Below are 21,390 nucleotides of genomic sequence, written 5' to 3'. Positions count from 1 at the left end.
TAAATTAGGGTTTTGAGAATACTTACCTTCGAAGCTTCGGTTGCTGTTTGAACTACCACTAAAGTTGACCTATTATCTTTGTTTATTGGACTTTTTGTCTTCATCAAAAGACAACACCTAACCCACTAGAGTTAGTGGGATTATCCAACAAAATGTTAGATTTTTTCATTAACTTTAGTCAAAGGACACAAAAAAGTCATTTGGTCAAAAGTCACATTTTTACTTTTCAAACCAAAAGTCAACATTTTGACTTTTTACAATTTTGTCCATTTTGACTTATTTCGACCTTCCGAGCACGAATCCACATTCATTTTTTCAAGATTCAAATCACATTTGAATATATCCACCGGTCAAAGTTTGACTTTTCAATGTCAAAAGTCAACATTTTGACTTCTTACAACTTTGACTATTTCCATCATTTTCGAGCTTTCGAGTATGAATCTGCATTCATATCTTTAATATTTAAATCACATTTACAAATAAAGTTCTATTTCTAATATGATAACCGACAATTATATCACGTATATTTATCGAATTTTCTCTTCTCACCTAAATCAAATAATTCGACTCATTCATCATATTGTTCTAAGTTTATTCCATATGAGCTAGCAGAGAAACCTAATGGACCTATAGATCATGGGCTCCAACGATCCAAGATTAACTGGCTAGACTCTTTTAGACCGAGCTAATCAACATTACTAATGAGTCATTTCACTAAAGTCCCGTAATTGCACTCCACTCACTGTAGATATATTTGTGTCTCTTTGATATAACCATGATCAGTAAGTTAATTATAAAGACCCAACTTTTTATACTAAGCTAAGGTCATTACCATTAAAATAATTAAAGACTTTTTGATTAAAATAAAAGAAAATACTAAATAAAAAAAATCATTTCAAATATTCATTTAAAAGTTAATAATAAAGTATATAAAAAGAAACATAAATAAATGAAATACTAGTTCGGGCCTTATGAAAAAAAAATAAAAATAAAAGAAGTTCAAGATTTAATACTGAAAACAGAAATTGTGGAAGGAAAATCTAAACTGTCCCCTAAGGCGATTCACAATCACTTCTTGTCATTTGTCAGCTTGTCTTTTCCTCTTCATTTGCCTGAAAAATTAAACATTGAAAAGAATGAGTATAAATTTATACTCAGTAACGAACTCGCTATTAGTCATGCTATGTGTCTGTTAACTTCTCGTTAGAGTCTCGTAAGAAAGTACCGCATAACTTTTGTGCTCCCGAATACACATTATCCAGTGATCCCGTAGGAACACATATGGACTCTCGGTGAACCCGAAGGAATCACCCTAAAGAAGAGTTGGCCTGTAAGTGATTTCGTCGAATCACACATCAAAACTGGCCACACATGCATAAATAGGTGGTGATTCCGAGGGACACCCATATGATATGACTCTAACAGTAAATCTAACGGAACATCATAGCCTATATAAATATATCATAATGTAGATAACATAGCTCAGTCAAACATAACTCAATCATCGCATATCTAATCATAGCATGCCTCAATCATAATGTATCTCGGTCATAACTTCTCAGTCATACATGTCTTTGTCATACATAACACTCACCTAAGTAACCATTTATAAAGTCATCTCTAATAGTCATATTATGTCTCTCTTAGCTACATTAATACATGATACATAATACATAACATGCATGCAACTTTAATGTGGGGGTCTAATAGAAGAATCTCTTACCTGGAGATTAGCTAAACCAAAATTATTCCAGCTTTCCAACAGGAAGATCCTAAACAGTAAGAGGAAAATCCAATAACTAAACCAATAATTGTAAAAGTTTGCTATGGACCAAAATTCCTCTCAAATTACTTACCTAGAGTTGGGGTTGAATTCCAATTCAACCTTGTGTGGATAAATTCCACAATTTGAATCCTCCAAATTTAGCCAACTAAACCTTCAAAGCAACAATTAACACAACTTAAATCCAATTGGAAAATTTAATGAAGATCTAAAGAATAACCATTAGGGCGTACCAAACCCAACACAAACTCACCCAAAGCAACTGGCTCACAAACTGGTGGCTTAGCTAACCAATGAAACTCAAAATGACTTGGCTAAGGGAGAAGACTTGGACTCAGCTCGGGGAAGAGGAAGATCTAGCTCGCACGACTTGAAAAATAAAGACGGCTCGTGTAAGAGAAGACTGACTTGGGTCCAACGAAGGTGCCTCTTTAGCTCGGACGGCAACGTGTGCCTCCCACGGAGAGATGCGACTCGAACGAGATCGATTGGCTCATGAACAATTGGGAGGGGTGATGCTAGACTTCAACGAACGCTTGGGCATGAGTGAGGTGAACTGAGGGTCGTCAACGACGAAAGGGTATTCGTCGACAGTGGTCAAAGAACGATGAATGGAGACTAAAGAGTGGAGCGACGACTAGGATAAAACTGTGAAGATGAATGAGGAAGAAGGTAAACACACTTAACAAGATGGTCTTATTTAATAATAGCAGCAGCAGTAGCAAAAGCAATAGCACCAGCAGTAGCAGTAGCAGTAGCGTAGTGTAAAAGTGACTATTTCATAGTTTAGTCTTATGTAAACACTTTACATAGAATGCCTCCACTTTCAAAGGATGATGATGAACAACTGAAGATTACTCTATCAGCTCCGGTAGTCACGCTAATGATTGCTTCTTCTACTTTTACTATACCTCAAGTAACCGATGCTCACATGTTTTCGGACATCAGTGTTATTTGTCACTTGACACGTGATGATCTAGATTTAGCTAAATAGATGGCTAGAGGGATGTAGCAATACATTCTTATCGTCGAACGTATCCTTAGCATACATATAAAAAATGTGAGTGCGTGGGGTGAAGGCACTGAGAGTTTTCTCGCCTTAATATTGGATTAGTTGCGTATAGTTAATTCGGAAGGATCAGATATAAATCATCTTTTAACTTCAAGTATTTGGATCTCGAAAGACGAGCAAGTATGGTGAATGCACGGAGAGATTGTTCGCCTTAAATTTGAAGTTAACAAATGCTTTGTATCGCGTCTTTACACATTGATTACCTTTGCTTTATACTTAATTATTTAGATATTCCGGCATCACCATCTCCAATGTACACGAGTTCACATTCCATAACATCTCAACGCTATGTTCATCTTGCTATTTCATTGCACATGGGGTAAATATATAGAATCGAATATACTGTCCATATCAATTATTTTGTACAGACACCACACAACCTTTGAATTCATGATTAGTCCCTTAGGATCACTAATTCTCTGAGTTTGACCCTAACTTACCTAGAAAACCTCTCTTTTCGCTTACACTTGGGCAAAAGAGAGGAAAACTTGTACGTAAATGTGATAACTTGTAGAAATACAAGTTATTATAGCCTTTTAGATAGAATAACCAGACCAAACGCGTACTAAGTGTATCAAAACTGATAACTTTTGTTGAAAACTCATAAATATTTAGAAATAAACTTTACATTAGTCTCCATGCCTACTTTGCCGTGTTTTTTGTGTTTTAACACAGGATGTGAACAAAAGAAGAGACTACTGAATTGTAGAGGAACTCGTTGAAAACTACGTGAGAAAACCTTACCCAGCAAGTACAGTTTATAGGCAAGATCCACATCAACACGCAAGAAAGGTTCACTAGAAGACAGGAATGGTAGTTGAATTTCATGTGACTTGACATAGGAAACTTTCAAGGTAAACATGATCAAAAAATAGAAGCTTCTCGTCAAAAGTTATCTATAAAAGGACTCCATCCATACCAAATAGGGGGCTGAATGGGCCTAGGGAAAGGTGGAAATTAGTGACCTTTCCACTATCTGTAAAAGTCTTTCTTCCTCTTCTTCGATCAGTTTGTAGGTGAAAGCTTAAAATTTGAGTAGAGAAGAGTCCATTTTCCACTACCCCTAACTTGTAATGTCATTTATGTATTACCATTTTTGTATTTCTTTGCAATGTACTTATTCATATCGTACAATGGTCAAAAGTCTACATTCTTTAGTATATTGCATGTTTATACTTTTTCAATCCATCATGTCTTTATTATTCATCTGTCAATGTGTTATTTGTAGATTAGGTTTATGATATGATAAGAAGCTTAGCTTATAACTCATATTGCGTTAGTTGAGCTATAGTCATCACTTGGCTAGTGTTTATCACTAACTACCTGAGAGGGAAAGTAGAAAGGATATAATTAATGCGTGCAAGGAGGAGTTTGGAGACAAACTCTACCTTGGCAAGATAACTTCCATCATTTGTGTATTGAAAGGAGAAAAAGTGTGGGTTTTAGGTGTCGAGAGGTTGTCACCGCTAAAAGAGAAACTCTACAAGTTTTGTAAGTAAAATCTTCTAGATATATCTTGCTTAACCCAACTTAGTCATTTGCATCTCGAGAGGCGAGCAAGTGTGATGTTTAAAGATACCTAGAGATGCTCGCCTTCACCACACTGTGTAGATAATTCTTTTATGTCGTCCAAAGGAAGAGTAAACTCTAAAACTAACATTTGATATCAATTCTCTGTGTTCGACTTTGAATTACACAAGAAACCTATTGTTTTTCTTACAATTAAACAAGCAATAGAAAAACTTCTACTAGATGATGACTTAGTATTTATATGAAAATGAAGATACATAGTGAGCATCTAACATTCAATATCCATGATCAAATAACTCATCACGTAGAATTAAATACATACAAACAACATTACCACCTAAGTCTGAAGTAAACTAACTAACCAAGTTTTTGGTGAGTAAGTTAGTTTAACTCAAGCAAAACGATGAACCTGTCTAGTTAGCAACACATAGGTAGAAGCCTGCACCTTTTATCGTATGAACCTAGCCTAGATGCCAACACACAGGTAGAAGCAACACATAGGTTTGCCCTATTTATAAACGTTTATGTGCAAAAATGTGTTTGCTTTGTCCTATACTAACAATGTTTTAAACGTAGGTTAAATTACTATAAAAGACTATTAAACATTATAAATTAATTTCATAACGAAATACACTCATTTTAAATCTTTTTTTTCAAAAATATTTTTTAAAATTAATCGCATGTTATCTTGAAATTATTAATTTTTTAAATACTTGAAACTAAATATTAATTTTGTTGTTATTATTATTATTATTATGGACAATTCAATTTTAAAAACAGAAATATCTTCAAATGTAAATATATAACTATATAAAAAAAATCTAATTGATTTCCAACAACAAAATATAAATAAGATAAATAACGTTCTTAATTCATTTTCATTTCACGAACCGAACGATCATGTTCTTCATTGACGTCCTCATGATTTCTTTCATAAATGTGAAGGCGAAGTATATTTGACGAAAAGAAGAACATTTGCAAATCTCTATATTTAAATGTATATGAACACACATTGAAAAATTATTCAAAGTATTAAAAAAATGACCGAGTGAAAAATAGATAGTAAAAAAAAATAGAATAAATAAAGGGAGAAAAATACATATTTGGAAGAAATTTCTCATTAAACATCAAATAAACATTTATTCTAAAATTTTGTTGAATGTGCTTTCTCAAAAATGATTTATTTCATAATCTCATTTTTTCAAAATTTATTTTAAACAAATGTCAAACACCTCAATTAATCTTAAAATGAATTATTTTAAAAATTAATCACTTAAAAAATCAATGCAAACATACCCTAAATATCTAAAAAATGTATATTTAAACAAGTAGTTGTAAATATTACAAAAATGTATATTTAACTGACATAAGGTTTTCATTTAGGAGTAGTTGTAAATTTAGCAATTAGATTCAAAATAATTAAGTATATAGCAACATTTTAAAAATTTTGCAAATACAGCAAAATTTGTCAAATTCTATCAATGATATGAGTCTATTAACGATAGACTATGTTGCAAATATTGGTCTATCACTGATAGACTACGAAGTGTATCAGCGATACAAGTCTATCAGTGATAGTTTTGCTATATTTGTAATTTTTTAAAAAATTTGTTATATCCTTAATTATTATTGTTAAAATGGTTATCCATTCCAATTTTCCTTTTATTTATTATTTGGTCAAAAGTGAAGAATGATATCTATTTTTATATGCCCGTACTATTAGTAAGTTGCAATGACAATTTTTTAATATAACCTTGTTTGGGATGGTTATAGGAGTAAACAACCCAACTACATTAACAATTTGGGTAATATTTTGAATTTCTAATTCAAATTCAACCCCACAATAAAGAATAACCTTTTAGAACAAAAATCAACAATACGGCTTTGTGGTGGGAATGGGAATCATTGGAGAATATATGTTTTTAGTGTTAATTGTGCTTTTATTATTGATTCCATTCATCAGAGATGAGGTGGTAGAATTGAATTACAACCACAATAATAATTAAATTAGTTCATCTAAATTCGTCATTTTCTCCTATGTTCTTCAAACAACTTTAGCTCCCAGTAATTAGTATGATCTGTGGTATTTATTCTTCCATCGTTTTTAATTTTCATATAAGATTCTACCAATGGGATACATGAGCATTTTAACGTAATTTTGCAAGTAAAAAAAAACAGATGTAGGCTTACAAACTTATTCTAAAGGTTAAAATCATATTTTCATCTCTAAACTTTATATCTTGATTTATTTTGATTTCTAAACTTTTTGCTTTTGTACTCGGCTTTTGAAAAAAAGTCCGTGCTGTTTCAATTCTATTAACTCTTTTAAGGAAATGATGACATGACTTCCTATATTTAGATGATTAAACTCTAGTTCATCATATTAATTAAATTGATAAATAATCAATAAATCTTGCTACTTTATTCTATGAATGTTTTATGCCAACAAAGAAATATAATTAACATAATTGAATTGAATAAATCCAAATTTAAAACTAATTTTGTTTTTTTTCCACCAAAACTTAAATTTCTCACCTCTCCTTATTGAAACAAATCAGAAAAACAACATTGAGTAAAATTTTTAAAAAAATAGAAGTGACGAAACGTTAATGACAAGGTAAAATAAACTAAAAAAATAAAATAAGTATAACACTCGTTTAAAATATACTCTACAAAATTGGAAACGAACATTCTCACCATTAATCATAAAACCTCTAAGGTAAGAAGAAATAATTAGGAGGAAGTTGAAAAAAACAACTCAATGAATTACAAAATATCCCAAACTTATGGCACTCCAAAATTTATACGTGTATGGATTGCATCAAGCATATGAGTTGAGAAATTGAAATAGAATGACAGTGCACTAAAATGGTGACGATCAAAGTCTAGAAGAGTGACTTTTTGTGCTCTCCGAATTTATCATACAGTTTTTAACTAAAAATTAAAATCCTAATTATTGAAAGTGATTATATTATTTGACATCATAATCATCCAAATATAAAAGTTATCTCACCGTTCCATTAAGAGTTAATGAAATCTTAATGGAAGAGACCAAAATATGCGAGGTTTTAAGTTGAGAACTAAATTAGATACTTTTAAAATTTCAACAACCAAAATAAAGGAACCATAATATGATTTAAACCCAAACTAAAAAATCAAAATACAAACAACATTTTTTAATTAATTAAAACAACCAAGCCCTTTGGATGATAGAATAAATAAACTATATGTCAACTTCTAAATTTTCAATGTTAGATATATACTTTAACACCTTCCTTCTATATCCAATATATTAAAGTGAAATTTTAGAGATTAAATTGGGTAATTTAATCTTACCTTATTACATGAGAAGTTCATTAAGAAATGGAGTGCTGAATGGTAGCTTAATGACCCCAGAAGCCACGAGAAGTGACAATGCCCAAATTGGAAGAACCCATTGAAATGTAAACAACAGAAACCATTTTCCTGCCATGGGTAATAAAGCAACGTGAGAACTTGTAAATAAGCTTAACTTAATCACTTGATGTAGTACTAGATTAATGAGCTATGCATTTTTAAGTGCAAAAGTTGAGTTACTATTTTAAACTTCAAGAACACAGATATACAACCTATAGAACAGAACTTGTTCAAGTAAGGTTGTATAAAAGTTGAGTTATTGTATATATACTTATTATAGGAAGCAAATATGTATAAAAATATAAGAACACAATATACGTGAGGCATGTATTTGTATTTACTTTATCTTTTCTAATGTCCACATGAACTCCTATATATGGAGTCATTTGTCTCCCTCCTTTCTAAAAGAGTAAGTTATTTAAGCGACTATTTTCTTCTTTGTGCTCTTATGTTGTGTTCTTGAACCCATCACTCCATGTCTGGCAAGATCTTATCTCTACGTCAGCCTATATTGCAACCACATTGGTTCAATTCTTTCCATTTACAAGAAGATAAAGAGGAAAACATATTTGAAATCAAAGTTCCTTGCTACCAAATTTCAAAGCAAATCATTTGTGCCTTCATAATTCAGTTAGCAAAAAATGGTTCATTTGGATAGGTAGTTTTGAGATTTTCCCTTCCATAGTTCCACTGCACCACTTGTTAGGAGTAATGGATTTTTATGTATCTCCACAATCATATCATATTGTCCACTTCAACTATAGGACCTCATCACTTTGTTTCTGCTTCACCCAAAAGGCTTCATTCCCTTCCTTGTATACCCGTGATCTTCTCTTTTCTAAGCAATGAGAGATTTTGGTCACATTCCAAACAATCCAAACCATGAACAAAGGACCACATAAGTCCAATCTACCTTTGTTGCTATTCTTTTTCAGACTAAGAATTAAACCTAATTGGGAGGTTCAGATGCCTAGATCCAATATTCTAATAGGCGGTGGCGGACCCTAAATTTTTGTTCGGAGGGTCTTCACTTCAAATTTTTGTCAAGCAATTGAACATAATCAAAATTGGAAATCAACTCAAAAAGACAATAGTGGAGATATTTAGAGGAAAAAAGAAAAAAGATTACCCGAAGCTTGAAATTTGGTTTCAGTTTGATTAGTTACCCATTCCCCTGTCTCACGAAGCTTTTTCATGAGTGGCGCTTCATATTTCCCCGTAAAACTCATCAAAAACATGTCAAATGCAGCCTTCTTATCTTCTTCCAATTCCCTAAAAATAAAAAATTTGCAGTTACACAACACAGATAATACACCATCCTCAATACAAGGCCTCCTAACTTCAGGACAATGAAAATGAACATGTACTAATTTAAGAACATGAAAACCAAGAAGAAGGATGAATCAAAATAAAAGGAAGGGAGAGATAAATGGAATCTGAGAGTTGCCTAGGGTCGGCGTCTCTGAACCTTCCACCACCAATAGCACGTTCGATTTCAATGAGGGAGGGGCGAGGAGGGTTTAGAAGCTTGCGCCGTAGGCGGGGATTGTTGATCGGAATGGTGTGGGCGGCGAGATTGGTTTTGAGAGGAGGAGAGTGAGAGTGAGAGTGGGGGTCGGGATTGAGTGAAGCGAAAGCCACATTTTTGGTAAACGAAATGGAGAAGAGAGAAGCCATTGGGGTTGGAGAGGCAGAGATAAGAAAGCAGAGTTTGATAAATTAAAGATATTTTCTTATAAATAAAAGTTCAGGAGAACTTTCCAGCAATAACGGATTGGAGGTTTGATGCTCAAAAACTAACCAAACCCGCTTTGTTTACTAAAAATGTATTTTAGTTTTTCCTCTTTCTTTTTCGATCTTCTCTCTTCTCTCTTCTTTCTCTTGGCTTCAAATTATCTTCTCTCTCCAATTTAGTTATTTTGTAAACAAATTAAACTAAATTTGATTATTTTGCTTTTTCTCTCCAACACCTTTCCTTTTTAATATTTTGTGAAATTTTCAATTTCGTTATTGTTCATTTCAATTTGATTATTGTTCCTTCCTCTTTTTCTTTATAATACTTTTGTCAAAATTTAAATTTTGATATTGTCTTCCTCTCCCAATATGAGAAATAATTTGCATGAATATTTTTAAATAATTATAAATTTTTATCTTTTAAATCAAACCATATTCAAATTTCAATTCTTTTATTATAGGTAATGTATTTTATCTTTTATTCATTTGTCACTGACTTTATCAAAATTTATAATTGTATTTTTTTAATTATTAAAAATATGATGTATTTTTTAGGAGAATTTTAAAAAAATAATAGATTTTACAAAATATTACAACCTATAGCAAATTCTATCACTATAGTTCAAAATTTTGCTATAGCTTATAAAATTTTTAATTTATTTTGTTGTTTTTTAAAATGCTCCTTTTTTTAATTATTAATAATGACATGTAATGGAAAAATTAAGTGTAAATTAAAATATTTTTTAATAACCAAACTACATTAACTTAAAGATAAAAGAAATATTTAGTTATTTAAATATTATAGTCGGAGATTTATTATAGTTCAAAAAATATTTAGTTTAATATTGTATATATTTAAATAGGTCGTGTATTGAAGACTATACCAATATTAAAAAAAAAATAGATGTATGATGTTCAAAACCAGACATAAGCACCAACAAATAATAATATATTATTCATATTCCTTTAATCTCTTTACTTTTTTTTAATAATAAAATAATAAAAAAAATTCTTTTAACATGAAAATATTTTAAATCAATCCTTTGTTTTTCATTTACCTATATATTTACGATTAGAAATGAAGAATAAAATAATAAATATGTTTTAAAAATTTTCAAAATAGACTTGAAGACGTTCTTTTTGGGTAAAGATTAAAATAATAGATTTGTTTTAATACTTTAATTTCTCTTCCGATAAAGATTAATAGGAGAAAGTGGAAAATGAAGAATAAAATAATAAATATGTTAAGAAAAATAATTGTAAATAATAAATATTTTCTCTTTTTCTTCTTTTAGTTATTTTGATTTTGATTAATATATATATATATATATATATAAAAGAAGAAGCTTCATTTATTTGAGGAAAAGTATCATTATTCGATTTGTAAGTTTTTTTTCATTTAATATTGATCTATAATGTTATGATAAGAAAATTATTAATTAGAAGCATATTATTAGTAGATCATGAGATACAGTTGAATGATCGACACAAAAGTGTGTTTTATATGAAAACCGGACGTTATAGCCTTAATGTGAAACGAGAAAATATTTAAATATTAAGGTTGAATGCTTCAGATTCATGTAATAAATGACAAACTTTTGGTATACCATGCCCGCATTTTATGGCAGTTTGTTCACGATTTAACATGAACTACGAAGATTTCATTAAGGACTACTACAAACTTTCAACGTATGCTTCATGTTACTCTCCTTAGTTTCAGCCTGTACCACATGAAAATTACTGGATCACACTTGTTATGCCCATTACATCCTGACCCATCATTATTGAGAAAACCCGATCGATCGAAGAGTTCACGATATCATAATGAGATGGATTAGAGGAAACCGAGTGCTCAAGTACAATGTGGATTTTGTGGTCAACGAGGGACCGAAGAGTTCACGATATTATTTGGGAGCCTTACAAAAATGTGAATGAAATTCGCCAAATTTTTGTAAGAACGATCAAGATATATAGCGGATCATCTGTCCTCTCATGTATGTTTTTTAATATGGCGGACCATTCTATTAGATTCGAAATCTCCAATTAATGTTAGTCGAGATTTCAAACGAAAAGACCAAACCATTTGATAACATTCAAAAAATTAAATTTTCAGAAAATCTGAGTGGTGGTCAATCTCGAACTAGATGTATTGAACAAAATATTGTAACAAGTTTCCAAAAAGGATGCTAATTTTTTAAGATGAAAACTTATTTGTGTTATTTGTGACAATTTCTTAAAGCTAACCAATTTATTAATAGGGAGTTTTAAATATAGCAAACCAAAATATTTGCAAATTGAACTTGCAAAAATGGCAAAATAAGTTATAATAATTAAGTTTATAGCACATACACTTTATTATTTGCGAAAATGAAAAAAAAAAAAAAAAAAACGAAGTCCAGCCCACACATCAAGAGGTAAAATGTCATAAATGTCCTCGCTACTAATATACGTTTGATACACCTTATACACGTCTGATACACCTAATACCCCTTGATACACATGATACTTCTTGATACACACGATATATTTGATTGATACACTTGATGCACCTGATACTCTTTAATACACTTGATACCTTTCGATACACACCTGATACACATTATAATACTCCTCGTTACACTTGATTCTTCTTGATACACTTGATACCCCTTAGGCCTGAATAGTTTGATACACTTAAAGACTTCATTTATAAGTTTGATACACCGTTAATAAACTTGTTATGCTCCATTGGAACACTCAATAAATTTGATACGCTTGATGTACATGATATGTTTGATACACCTGATGCACTACAAATATATTTAGTATTCTTCACTTATACAATTGATTGATTAAATGCACTTGATATGCTTGAAGTCCTACTTATACACTCAATATACTATTGATATACACTTGTAAATTTGATTCATATACTTGATAATGATTCACTTTATTGATATGTTGTAACAATATATTATTGATCTACTTGATAATGATACACTAAGTTACATCATTCATATACTTAATAATACTCTAATGAACTGCATAAAATTTTAAAAAATAAAAATCACGTAGTAAGTATATTAACCAACTAATACATATAATATAAGTATATCACAACACCGATATACAAAACTAAGACAAAGTAAAACCAAAACAAAATTAATGTAAAAAAATAAAACAAAATCATTTGTAATCAGATTCAACTCAAAATACACATCGAAGAAAGTAAAAAAAAAATCACAAATGAAATTAAATTACTCCAGTCAACAACCACTATATTTCATATTGCAACTATTGTACTATTGATATTCTAAAATTAAGATTAAGACAGAAAGAATAAATAATTTTTCTAATATAAAAATAAACAGATAATTAAGGTTTTAAAAAGTAGGAGAATAAATAAATAATGAGTAAGACATTAAGAAGAGGAAGGGAAATAAATTATTAGAAGCTAGTTTATGAATAATAATAAATTTAAGTTGGAGAACTGAAAATTTTGACACATTTGCAAAATTCTAAAAAGCAGGTAATTTGGGAGGGGGTGACAAAAAGTTCTCTTTTATTTTACTTTGTCAATTTAGCATTAACAAGGGGATTGTCGGAATAAATGGGTGTCTCTCACGAATGGTTGCTTCACTTCATGAGAATAACAAACTTAGAGAAAGGAAATGACTATTCAAATGACCACGAATAAGTTTTTAAATAAGTGCTCTTTCTCTAAATTTGAAAATATGAATTTGATTTTCGGTGTTCTATAATTTTACCTTCTCCAAAAAGTAGTTCTCTCCATTTTCAAAATCGTTGAAGAAAGTTCGGTACATCTACAAAGTTTTGTTCGTTGATCTTCTAGACATGGTGCTATTTCTAGAGAAAGGTAATCCATTCCATCATGGGAGACAATTACTCTCAAACTCGAGCACTAGGGTGAGTAAAATTATCTTTGGAAGACAACGTGACTTCGTTAGGCTCATATCTTTTAATATATGTGTTGAATATTTTTTCTTGCATTGATATGGTTGTGATATTGATAACAATAACTAAACCAAATAAGTGCACAAACGTAACAATTCTACATTATATCATGTTATAAACCGAATAATATATGAAAAGCATAGGTATTTTATCACCACAAAAAATAAATCATAATATATTTTCAACTATATAGAATTTGTAGAAAAAAAAATAAAAAAGATAAAATGTTACAAAATTGGATCAACATAAAAACATAAGAATGAAAAAATAAAAATAAAACATGTAAAAACCATATGGATAAGGACAATAAAAAAATGAAAATAAATGGAAGTTAGATGTGAAAGATAAAATAAATCGAATTTATATCATTTTAAAAAAAAGTACGTACTCTCACGTTAAATAAATCAAATCTCGTCCAATTAACAAAAGAAATACATTATCTTACAAAAATGCTTCCAACTAAATCAAATAATAAATAACGAAGTCAAATTTTGAAATGAGCTTAATAAGAAAACTATTTTCATTTTTTTTCTTCATATTCGTGTCATTACGAATATTTTACTTTTAAAAATAAAATAAAAAAAATACTAAAAATTAACGAGAGTATTATAGACATTTGAGCTTTAAATTGTATCTTTTATGAAAAATATAGTGAATTTAAGACATTATTGTTATTTGATTTATTTAATTAGGCTACTTTGTAGAAAGTCGTTTAGTTTTGAAGTTGTATGATTTAAATATATAAATTTAAATTCTAAACTTTCATGATTGTATCAATTCATATCAGAAGAGAAAAAGGTCGTGGTGGATTTTGACCTCTTGGTTAACTTTCGGCATTGAAAGTGTTCGTTGGTTTGTCATTTTCTAAAACAAACATTTAAAATTATAACCAAAAGAGAAAATTTTCAAAATTAATTTTAAATTTAAAACATTATCAAGAGACTTTCGAAACCTACCTTTTGAGTTGTTTAGAGCATAAACCCACATCTTTTGTACTACAACCTCACAAAAACACTATTTCCTTTCCATCAAATTCTCTTTCATTTTCTAACTAAGATTTCAACATCTTTATTCACTATTTTATCCCTCACATTAACTACAAATAATATATATATTTTTTTAATTAACTTATACCACATTTACTATGAATCTTAAAACTTACCTATTTAATTATTTTATTTTGTTTTTCTTATATTATATCATTTATTAGATATGCAAATTAACCATGGTATATATTTTAATCAAAATTGGTAACAATTTGGAAGAATAAACTCGTTCAATTTCTCTATTATTTTCAACAACCTCATTTCCGTTCTTCCTTCAATTACTCATTCATATTTCATTCCCTTAATCTAATCACCCATATCAAAAAACCGAATTTTGAAGATTTTAACAAATTACAAAAGACTTGATAGAAACAACATAGAGGCGCAGAGAAAAACAAGAGATGTAAGTTACAAAATTCCATTTGAAAATGAAACACATTCTTTCTTCCGAAATTACATTTGTATCCAACTCCCTTTTTTTTTTGATCTAATGCCGAGACTGTGAAGGTTAGAGAGGGCAAATAAAACATAAACAAACCTAACAACAAATGTAAAAGGAAAACGAAAACAAAAAAAAGAGTCAAAAATCCAATCAAAAGATGCTAAAATGGCCATTCAGCCTTTTTAAGCAGTAAGCAGTATTAACTTAAAACCCTTACTTCTACCACTACTACTTTTGCATCCCTATCCCTATCCGGAACATAAAAAGGATGTAAAAGGACTGACTCACTAGTTGGTGCAATTTTGGTACCACCTGATTTTTTGGTTTGGCTTCCGATTCATCGCAGGGGAAATAGGTTGCTTTTAGAAACGCCCAAAACACCCCAACTCAGAACGAGTGTTGTGGGATGAAAGCAGTGAGTTTCTCCCAATCCAAAGACTCGATGTTTGGGGACATGACTGCTGCCCCGATACCCAGAGCGATGACGATAAATGCCATGCTTTTCAGGCATCCATGTCCTCGAGAAACCCTGTTCAGTATTGCCTTAGCATACTTATCTGCCTCCTTGTATATTGATTGGTGTCCGTCCTCTTCTTCACTAGCCAATGCCTTCTCGTTCTACCGTACGCCAAAAAGAAAAAAAACAATAAACACGGTCAAGTACTACTTCGAATTTTCGCTAGGTTTTTCACAAGAATAAGGGAACTACCTTGATTCTGAAACTTTTTAATGTCTCTCTCAAACCATCAAATGGAGCTAGTTTTAGAGAATATGTTTTCCAATCATCCGAAATTTTTTTCAAAACAGAGACACTCGCTTCTAGGTTATCCTGATAAATCTTGTCCTGCAAAAACAAAATTTCTAATTTGAATATTCCAATTGGATAAAAAAGTGGAATTAAAATGATTAAACATGTGGAAAAGGAACTACAACAACTTAATAACTAACCCATTGCTTGTAGCAATCAGCATTGTTAGTCAAACACCAAATGAAAATGTTAGTTGCTTCTCCAGATAGCTCTGAAACACCTGTTTGTTAATGGATATTCATTTCAGTAAATGTTTCATGAACAACAAAAACGTTTCTTTGATATAACTGATTTAAGGATAAAAAAAAATTCAAAATAAGTATATTATCATACTTTCTCCAGCTGCTTTGGCAGCAAAACTAAATATCTGCTGTGAAACTTGTTTCATTGCTTTACTACCAGGAGAGCCAGCAAGTGCAACCTCCTTCAAGGTTGGATAGATAACCTCAAACCTTTCGGTAGCCTGCAAGAAAATAACACAAAATGTCAACAGAAAAAAAAAAGTAAAGGTAGGCAGTATTGTTTTCAACATAGATAGCAGCAGCAGTTCCCTTGACTATACCAACCTTCACTCTAGCTGACGATGCAGGGAAAGTAACGCGGAGAAGTGTCTCAAATGAAGAAGGTGGAATCAAGCGCTCTCCCCTCCTTACTGCACCATTTATTAGAATAGTACGAGCTTTCGAAAAAGACAAGATTCTGCAGCAAAATAATCTTTCATGATCAGGAAAGAAATACTGGAGGGGGATGGAAGGTGGAGGATGAAAAATAATAGTTGAAGGAAAGATAGATGTATTGGGATATCATTCATGTATTCCCACCTTTCCACTAACTGCAGAATTAGGTCTCTAGACTGGGGATTACAACTTTTACCACTAACTATGGGCAAAAGGTTATGTGCCCATGCATAAAGTCCTATTGCAAGATCAGCTTGACAAGCCTGTCAAAGGAATAAGGAAACTCAGCATAAGAAACATAAAACATTTAAACATCAATAAATTATAAAACACATTAATATCAATGCACCTGAACTATCATCCACACAAGTACTGGAAGCTTATCCTGTCCTTGATACTTTGAGTTTTCCCTTATTGTTGGCAATACGTGTATTAAGATGTCAGGTTTTCTTCGTAAAACCATTGCTAGGACTACAAATATGGCAACCTGCTATGCAATAATATGTTAATTCTTGAACCATATAGAAAAATATGTCAACACTCTCCCCTCCAAGCTGTTGTGATTGTGATGCTTATTGTTATTAATAACTAGAAAGTCATTGATATACAAATTTAGGAAGGTCAAGTATGTATTCCCGAAGAACAAATGTTAAAGGACAATCATGGAAATTTTGTAAAATAAAATGAGAATCATAGACTATATACAAACATATATCAAGAAATCAGAGATGGATAATAGCGATGCATATCATGATCCATCACTTTCTTCCAATGAAAATGTAAGTAGATTGTTTGCTTCCGGTAAACTTTTCTTACTCCTAGTTGAGTTAACTATTATTATTAGAAATAGTAGTATATTTTTCTTTAAGTTTTATAGTTGTACGCTTATGTTTAACTGCCTCTGAATCTTTCTTTCTTATGTCTTTCTGTTTTGCCGTGTTTCAATAAAACAGCACACAAATTTCATATTCATCTACCTTGATTGCTATCTTTCATCTTAGTAACAAGACCACAAACCACATATTTTAAGGTTTCCCTGCATCAACTATAATCAACTTATTTCAGTTTTATAGTACGACTATATGAGATCAAGTGTTCTTTGATAGTTAAAAAAATTACATAACGAATTAGAACTAGTTCATTTTTCTCAGCCTTTAGGCTAAGATTAACTGCAGTATTTGTTCTTATCAGTTTAATATGCTCAAAAGAATAATAAACAGCACCTCCCTAAATTGACTTCACTTTTCTCATAAAGAAACCAAAAAACTTTCCTCTTAATATTTCACGTCTTTTTCTCCATTCATTAGAACCATCCAGCACCTACTTTTAGTTACTGGAAACCTACATTGGCAGATGCTCAAACCTTTTGAAAAAGAGCAGACGGGATTTATACTCAACTTGAAATATAGCAATATCAGAAGTGCACGTGGGTTGTGCCACCCAATATGAACAGGCTAATACATCATTGTCCCTCCCAATGAACGTAAACTTCGAACAAACAAAAAGTGATGCTACCAATGATACCTGAGATTTTGATGAAGCATGTTGTACTCCCTTTTTAGAGCCTTTGGTACTAGCTTGTTGACTTGCAAAGTCAGCAAGAATGCTATCTAAGGACCATAAAACATACGAGCTGAGCGCCTCAAGAGAACGTTTGTTAAGCCAGTCAACTGATGCCTTATAAACATCCTCAGAAATATGAGAAAGTGGGATCTGCAAATAAGTAGAACCAAAAATTAAGTCGCATGGTGAACCATTTTCTTAAAGAACTCCATCCATTTTAAACCAGAACTCGTGAAGAAAAAGAAAGTGAACACTGGAGGTCCCGCAATTGTGAAAAGGAAGAGAGGAAGCTAGATTGTTATTCAATTTAACTTAGACTGCACCAAACAACTTTGAAAACTCGTTCTCCTGCTCAAGAAAATCTAGCATGTTCAATTGCTAATTTAGTAGAATAGACTCATGTCACCCAAAATCACCGGCAAACAAAGATAAAATTCAACGTTCTTGTTTACCAATTACCCCCAAAATTTTGACCCTCCAATCAATCAAACCCACGAACAATTATTGAAAATACACAGACAACCAGAGCGTGATAATCGATAACAATACTAATATGCCTCTATATGATATAGAACATTTTGCCTAAAGATTACTCATCACCAATACATGAGACGTAAAGTATTAAGCACAAACAATCAGAAATATGCATCCACAGTAATAATTCATCCACCGCAAGGCGAATTACAAAGAAATATAACAAAAACAAGGATCCGCGAAACTCACATCAACAATCTTAGCTACCGGTGATTCCCTAAGCATTTTGACCCACGGAAATTGAGAAGCGCTAACGCCCGAGAATGCGCGACCAAAATAATCTGCAAACCTCATCAGCTGAATATCCTGCTGAGTCTCGTACGAGCCCTATCACAAAACAAAAACATGGAAGAAGAAGAACAAGAAGAAGAGAAGAGTCAATAGCAATCAATGGACAGAAAATTCTTTCCCAAAAAAGCAGATCAAAATAGATCAGACATAAAAAAGAACGCATCATCAAGCAGATCATATCGCCTTACCGATACATCGGTCAAAAACGCCAACAGATCGTTCACATCAATCTTGGCAGCGGCTTCGGCCACCGAAACCTTAGGCTTCTTTGGCTTCTTCTGCTTGACCTTCTTAGCCTCCTCATTAGGTTTTCCATTCTCGACACCCTCTCCATCACTATCCTCACCCTCCTCGTCGTCAGACCTGATCTTCGATCTAACCGGAAGAGCCTCATCGGCATCAATAGCAGCCGCCTTGGCCTCGGCAATTCGGCGTCGGCGCTCCTCCGATTTCTGCTCAAGGGATCGGAAAACATTGTCTGCACCGGGAACAGTACCATTAGAGGCAATCTTGGTGGAGAGAAGATCGTTAGAGGGCTTGTTGGTCTTCCTTTGGCGCTTAGCGTAGGTAACCTTTTGCCAGCCATGGTCAACATGGGGGTGAGAAGTGAGGGCGGCGTCGTGATCTTCAATTGTAGGGGGGGATTCAAGAGCAACGTGCTTGTCCTCCATGGATGAGGTTGAGGTTGAGGTTGAGGTTGGGAATGATGGGGGAAATGGAAATGAAGCGAGAATCGAAAGAGAATTGTAGTGGGTTCAAAGTAAGTAATTGAGATTGAGAGGAAGAAGAAGAAGAAGAAGAAAACGGAAAAGAAATGATGTGAAGGAGAGGAATGGAAGGAGGTCCGTGAGATCGAATCGACAAAGATGATTCAAAGGCGAAGAAAGGAAATTTATAGAGCGTTGACTTCCTAAAAAGGCCCCTCAATCTCACCGGATTTACAGCATTGCCATACCCTCATCATTTTCCTTTTTTCTTTTAAATTTAATTTGTTTCATTTTAAATCTTTTCTTTATATCATTTAAATTCTAATATTTGTAGTTTAATTTTTGTAACTATTCCTCACATTTTGATACTTGTATTTGTATAAGTTTATGGACTCTATTTTTACCACTAAAATTTTATAGTTTGACCCTCAAATTCCAACCATGTTGTTTTCAAGTTATCACTCTAAAAATGATGATGAGATAATACTACTTTTAACTTTTTATACATTTTTCAAAATTAAATTTTTATTAGAATGGTTGGTGAATTAACATTTTAGTTTGTATCTCAATCAATAACTAATAATCAAATCCAAAAAAACTATCTTAAATAATAATATTAGTTGAGTTTTACTTATTTAAAAGAAAACCGATATAAATAAGAGAAAGAATAGTAAAATAATTAAGAAAAATATGGAGGTTTCACTTAAAAGATGAGAGTGAAAGAGTAACTCTTAACTCATACAAAGGTTGTGGGGCACACCAATTAACTTAACAATTATGGTGGTTGGAGTGAGCGGTGAGTTTAACTTCTTACTATTCATATCAACCATAATCCTAAAAGGTTGAATATAGGTAGCGTTTTACATTAAAAAAGAATTATCAAATAAAAGTTTTGGTTTTGTAATTTTTTTCAATTGTAGTTTTGCCACGTGACAAACTCATCTCTTAATTCTCGTCTAAAATATTATAATTACACGTAATATACCTTAATTAGAGAATAAAATGTTTTTTTTAAATAAAATAATTATTATTTGAACTCTTCCTCACAAAATTGTCTAAAATAAATTTTGGAAAATGTTCCAAAAGGTATGGTCAAATATTTTATTTATTTCCTTTCAAAATGATTTATTATGATCATTTTTGGGATGCAAGATAGATAGGAATTGATTGTAAGGTGAAATGTGGTTACTTTCTATTTTAATCTATGATTACCCTTATGGAGATTAAAATTTGAAAAGCTAAAATAAATTCACCCAAATTTATGTTTTATTATAATGGTAAGGTTATAAATTTGGTTATTAATTAGTATTCCTTCCTCCACCATTCAGACGTGTGATTGAACACAAATATTTTACCTGTTGGATCACACATTTCACGAAACAAAACAAATGTGAAAAACAAAATATATATTTCTTTTTATCTTTTAACATACCAATAACTTTTCAAATAAGAAACTAACATCTTCTTATACTAATCTAGATCAATCATGAGAAAGTTAGGATTAGATTATCTCGTAGATTAAAGATCTAAAAGCAAGATTTGGAAATCTTGTTCTAAATTGAGTCACTCTACACTCAAACTTGATCAATGTTAGATTGAATGGCTCGCATGCATTCTATCACAAGAATTGCAAATTAAGAAAAATTTCAAATTGAATTTGTCAAAAGTTTTGTTATACAATCCTGTAAAGATTCTATTCTAATTGATGAAAATACCAAAAAGTCAAACCTTCTATCTTCTAACAATTTTCTTCCAACCACCATCTTTAATACTAACGTATTAATGATAGTTACCCTAACTTGTTAAAGTAAAACAAATGAAAATACAATAAAAATGTGATATTAAGTAAGTCA

General features: G+C 31.4%; 2 protein-coding genes across 3 annotated transcripts; both read right to left on the bottom strand.

The window, feature by feature from the left end:
• Positions 1 to 1,085: 1,085 nt before the first annotated feature.
• Positions 1,086 to 9,619, bottom strand: LOC101205502 (probable NAD(P)H dehydrogenase subunit CRR3, chloroplastic). Of its 2 annotated transcripts, XM_011656172.2 has the most exons (4): positions 9,229 to 9,619; positions 8,911 to 9,053; positions 7,722 to 7,850; positions 1,086 to 1,112 (listed from the first exon to the last, which is right to left on the bottom strand). In XM_011656172.2, exons 1-3 carry the CDS (start codon positions 9,456 to 9,458, stop codon positions 7,726 to 7,728), a joined length of 498 nt encoding a protein of 165 aa, XP_011654474.1. In that variant the 5' UTR covers positions 9,459 to 9,619; the 3' UTR covers positions 1,086 to 1,112; positions 7,722 to 7,725. The 2 variants fall into 2 exon arrangements, with proteins under 2 accessions (XP_011654474.1, XP_004142275.1); XM_004142227.3 differs by lacking the exon at positions 1,086 to 1,112 and having other exon boundaries at positions 7,570 to 7,850.
• Positions 9,620 to 14,906: 5,287 nt separating this feature from the next.
• On the bottom strand, positions 14,907 to 19,709 carry LOC101205264 (hypothetical protein). Its single transcript, XM_004142226.3, has 10 exons — positions 19,019 to 19,709; positions 18,729 to 18,866; positions 17,967 to 18,155; positions 16,792 to 16,929; positions 16,587 to 16,705; positions 16,332 to 16,464; positions 16,099 to 16,228; positions 15,906 to 15,985; positions 15,667 to 15,801; positions 14,907 to 15,575 (listed from the first exon to the last, which is right to left on the bottom strand). The coding sequence occupies exons 1-10, from the start codon at positions 19,499 to 19,501 to the stop codon at positions 15,345 to 15,347; spliced, it is 1,776 nt and encodes a 591-aa protein (XP_004142274.1). The 5' UTR covers positions 19,502 to 19,709; the 3' UTR covers positions 14,907 to 15,344.
• Positions 19,710 to 21,390: the final 1,681 nt, after the last annotated feature.

The sequence above is a fragment of the Cucumis sativus genome, chromosome 5 (genome assembly GCF_000004075.3).
Source record: "Cucumis sativus cultivar 9930 chromosome 5, Cucumber_9930_V3, whole genome shotgun sequence".
Lineage (NCBI taxonomy): Eukaryota > Viridiplantae > Streptophyta > Magnoliopsida > Cucurbitales > Cucurbitaceae > Cucumis > Cucumis sativus.
Note: the sequence above shows the minus strand (reverse complement) of the source record. Positions and strands in the feature narration are given on the sequence as shown.

Coding starts and splice junctions, on each gene's coding strand:
- LOC101205264 (XM_004142226.3), bottom strand. CDS start 19,501: ATGGAGGACAAGCACGTTGCTCTTGAATCCCCCCCTACAATTGAAGAT. Junction 16,465..16,586: donor ATTCTGCAGTTAGTGGAAAG/GTGGGAATACAT, acceptor ATTTTGCTGCAG/AATCTTGTCTTTTTCGAAAG. Junction 16,229..16,331: donor CATCGTCAGCTAGAGTGAAG/GTTGGTATAGTC, acceptor ATTTTCTTGCAG/GCTACCGAAAGGTTTGAGGT.
- LOC101205502 (XM_011656172.2), bottom strand. CDS start 9,458: ATGGCTTCTCTCTTCTCCATTTCGTTTACCAAAAATGTGGCTTTCGCT. Junction 9,054..9,228: donor TTCAGAGACGCCGACCCTAG/GCAACTCTCAGA, acceptor TTTTATTTTTAG/GGAATTGGAAGAAGATAAGA. Junction 7,851..8,910: donor AACCAAATTTCAAGCTTCGG/GTAATCTTTTTT, acceptor TACCCATGGCAG/GAAAATGGTTTCTGTTGTTT.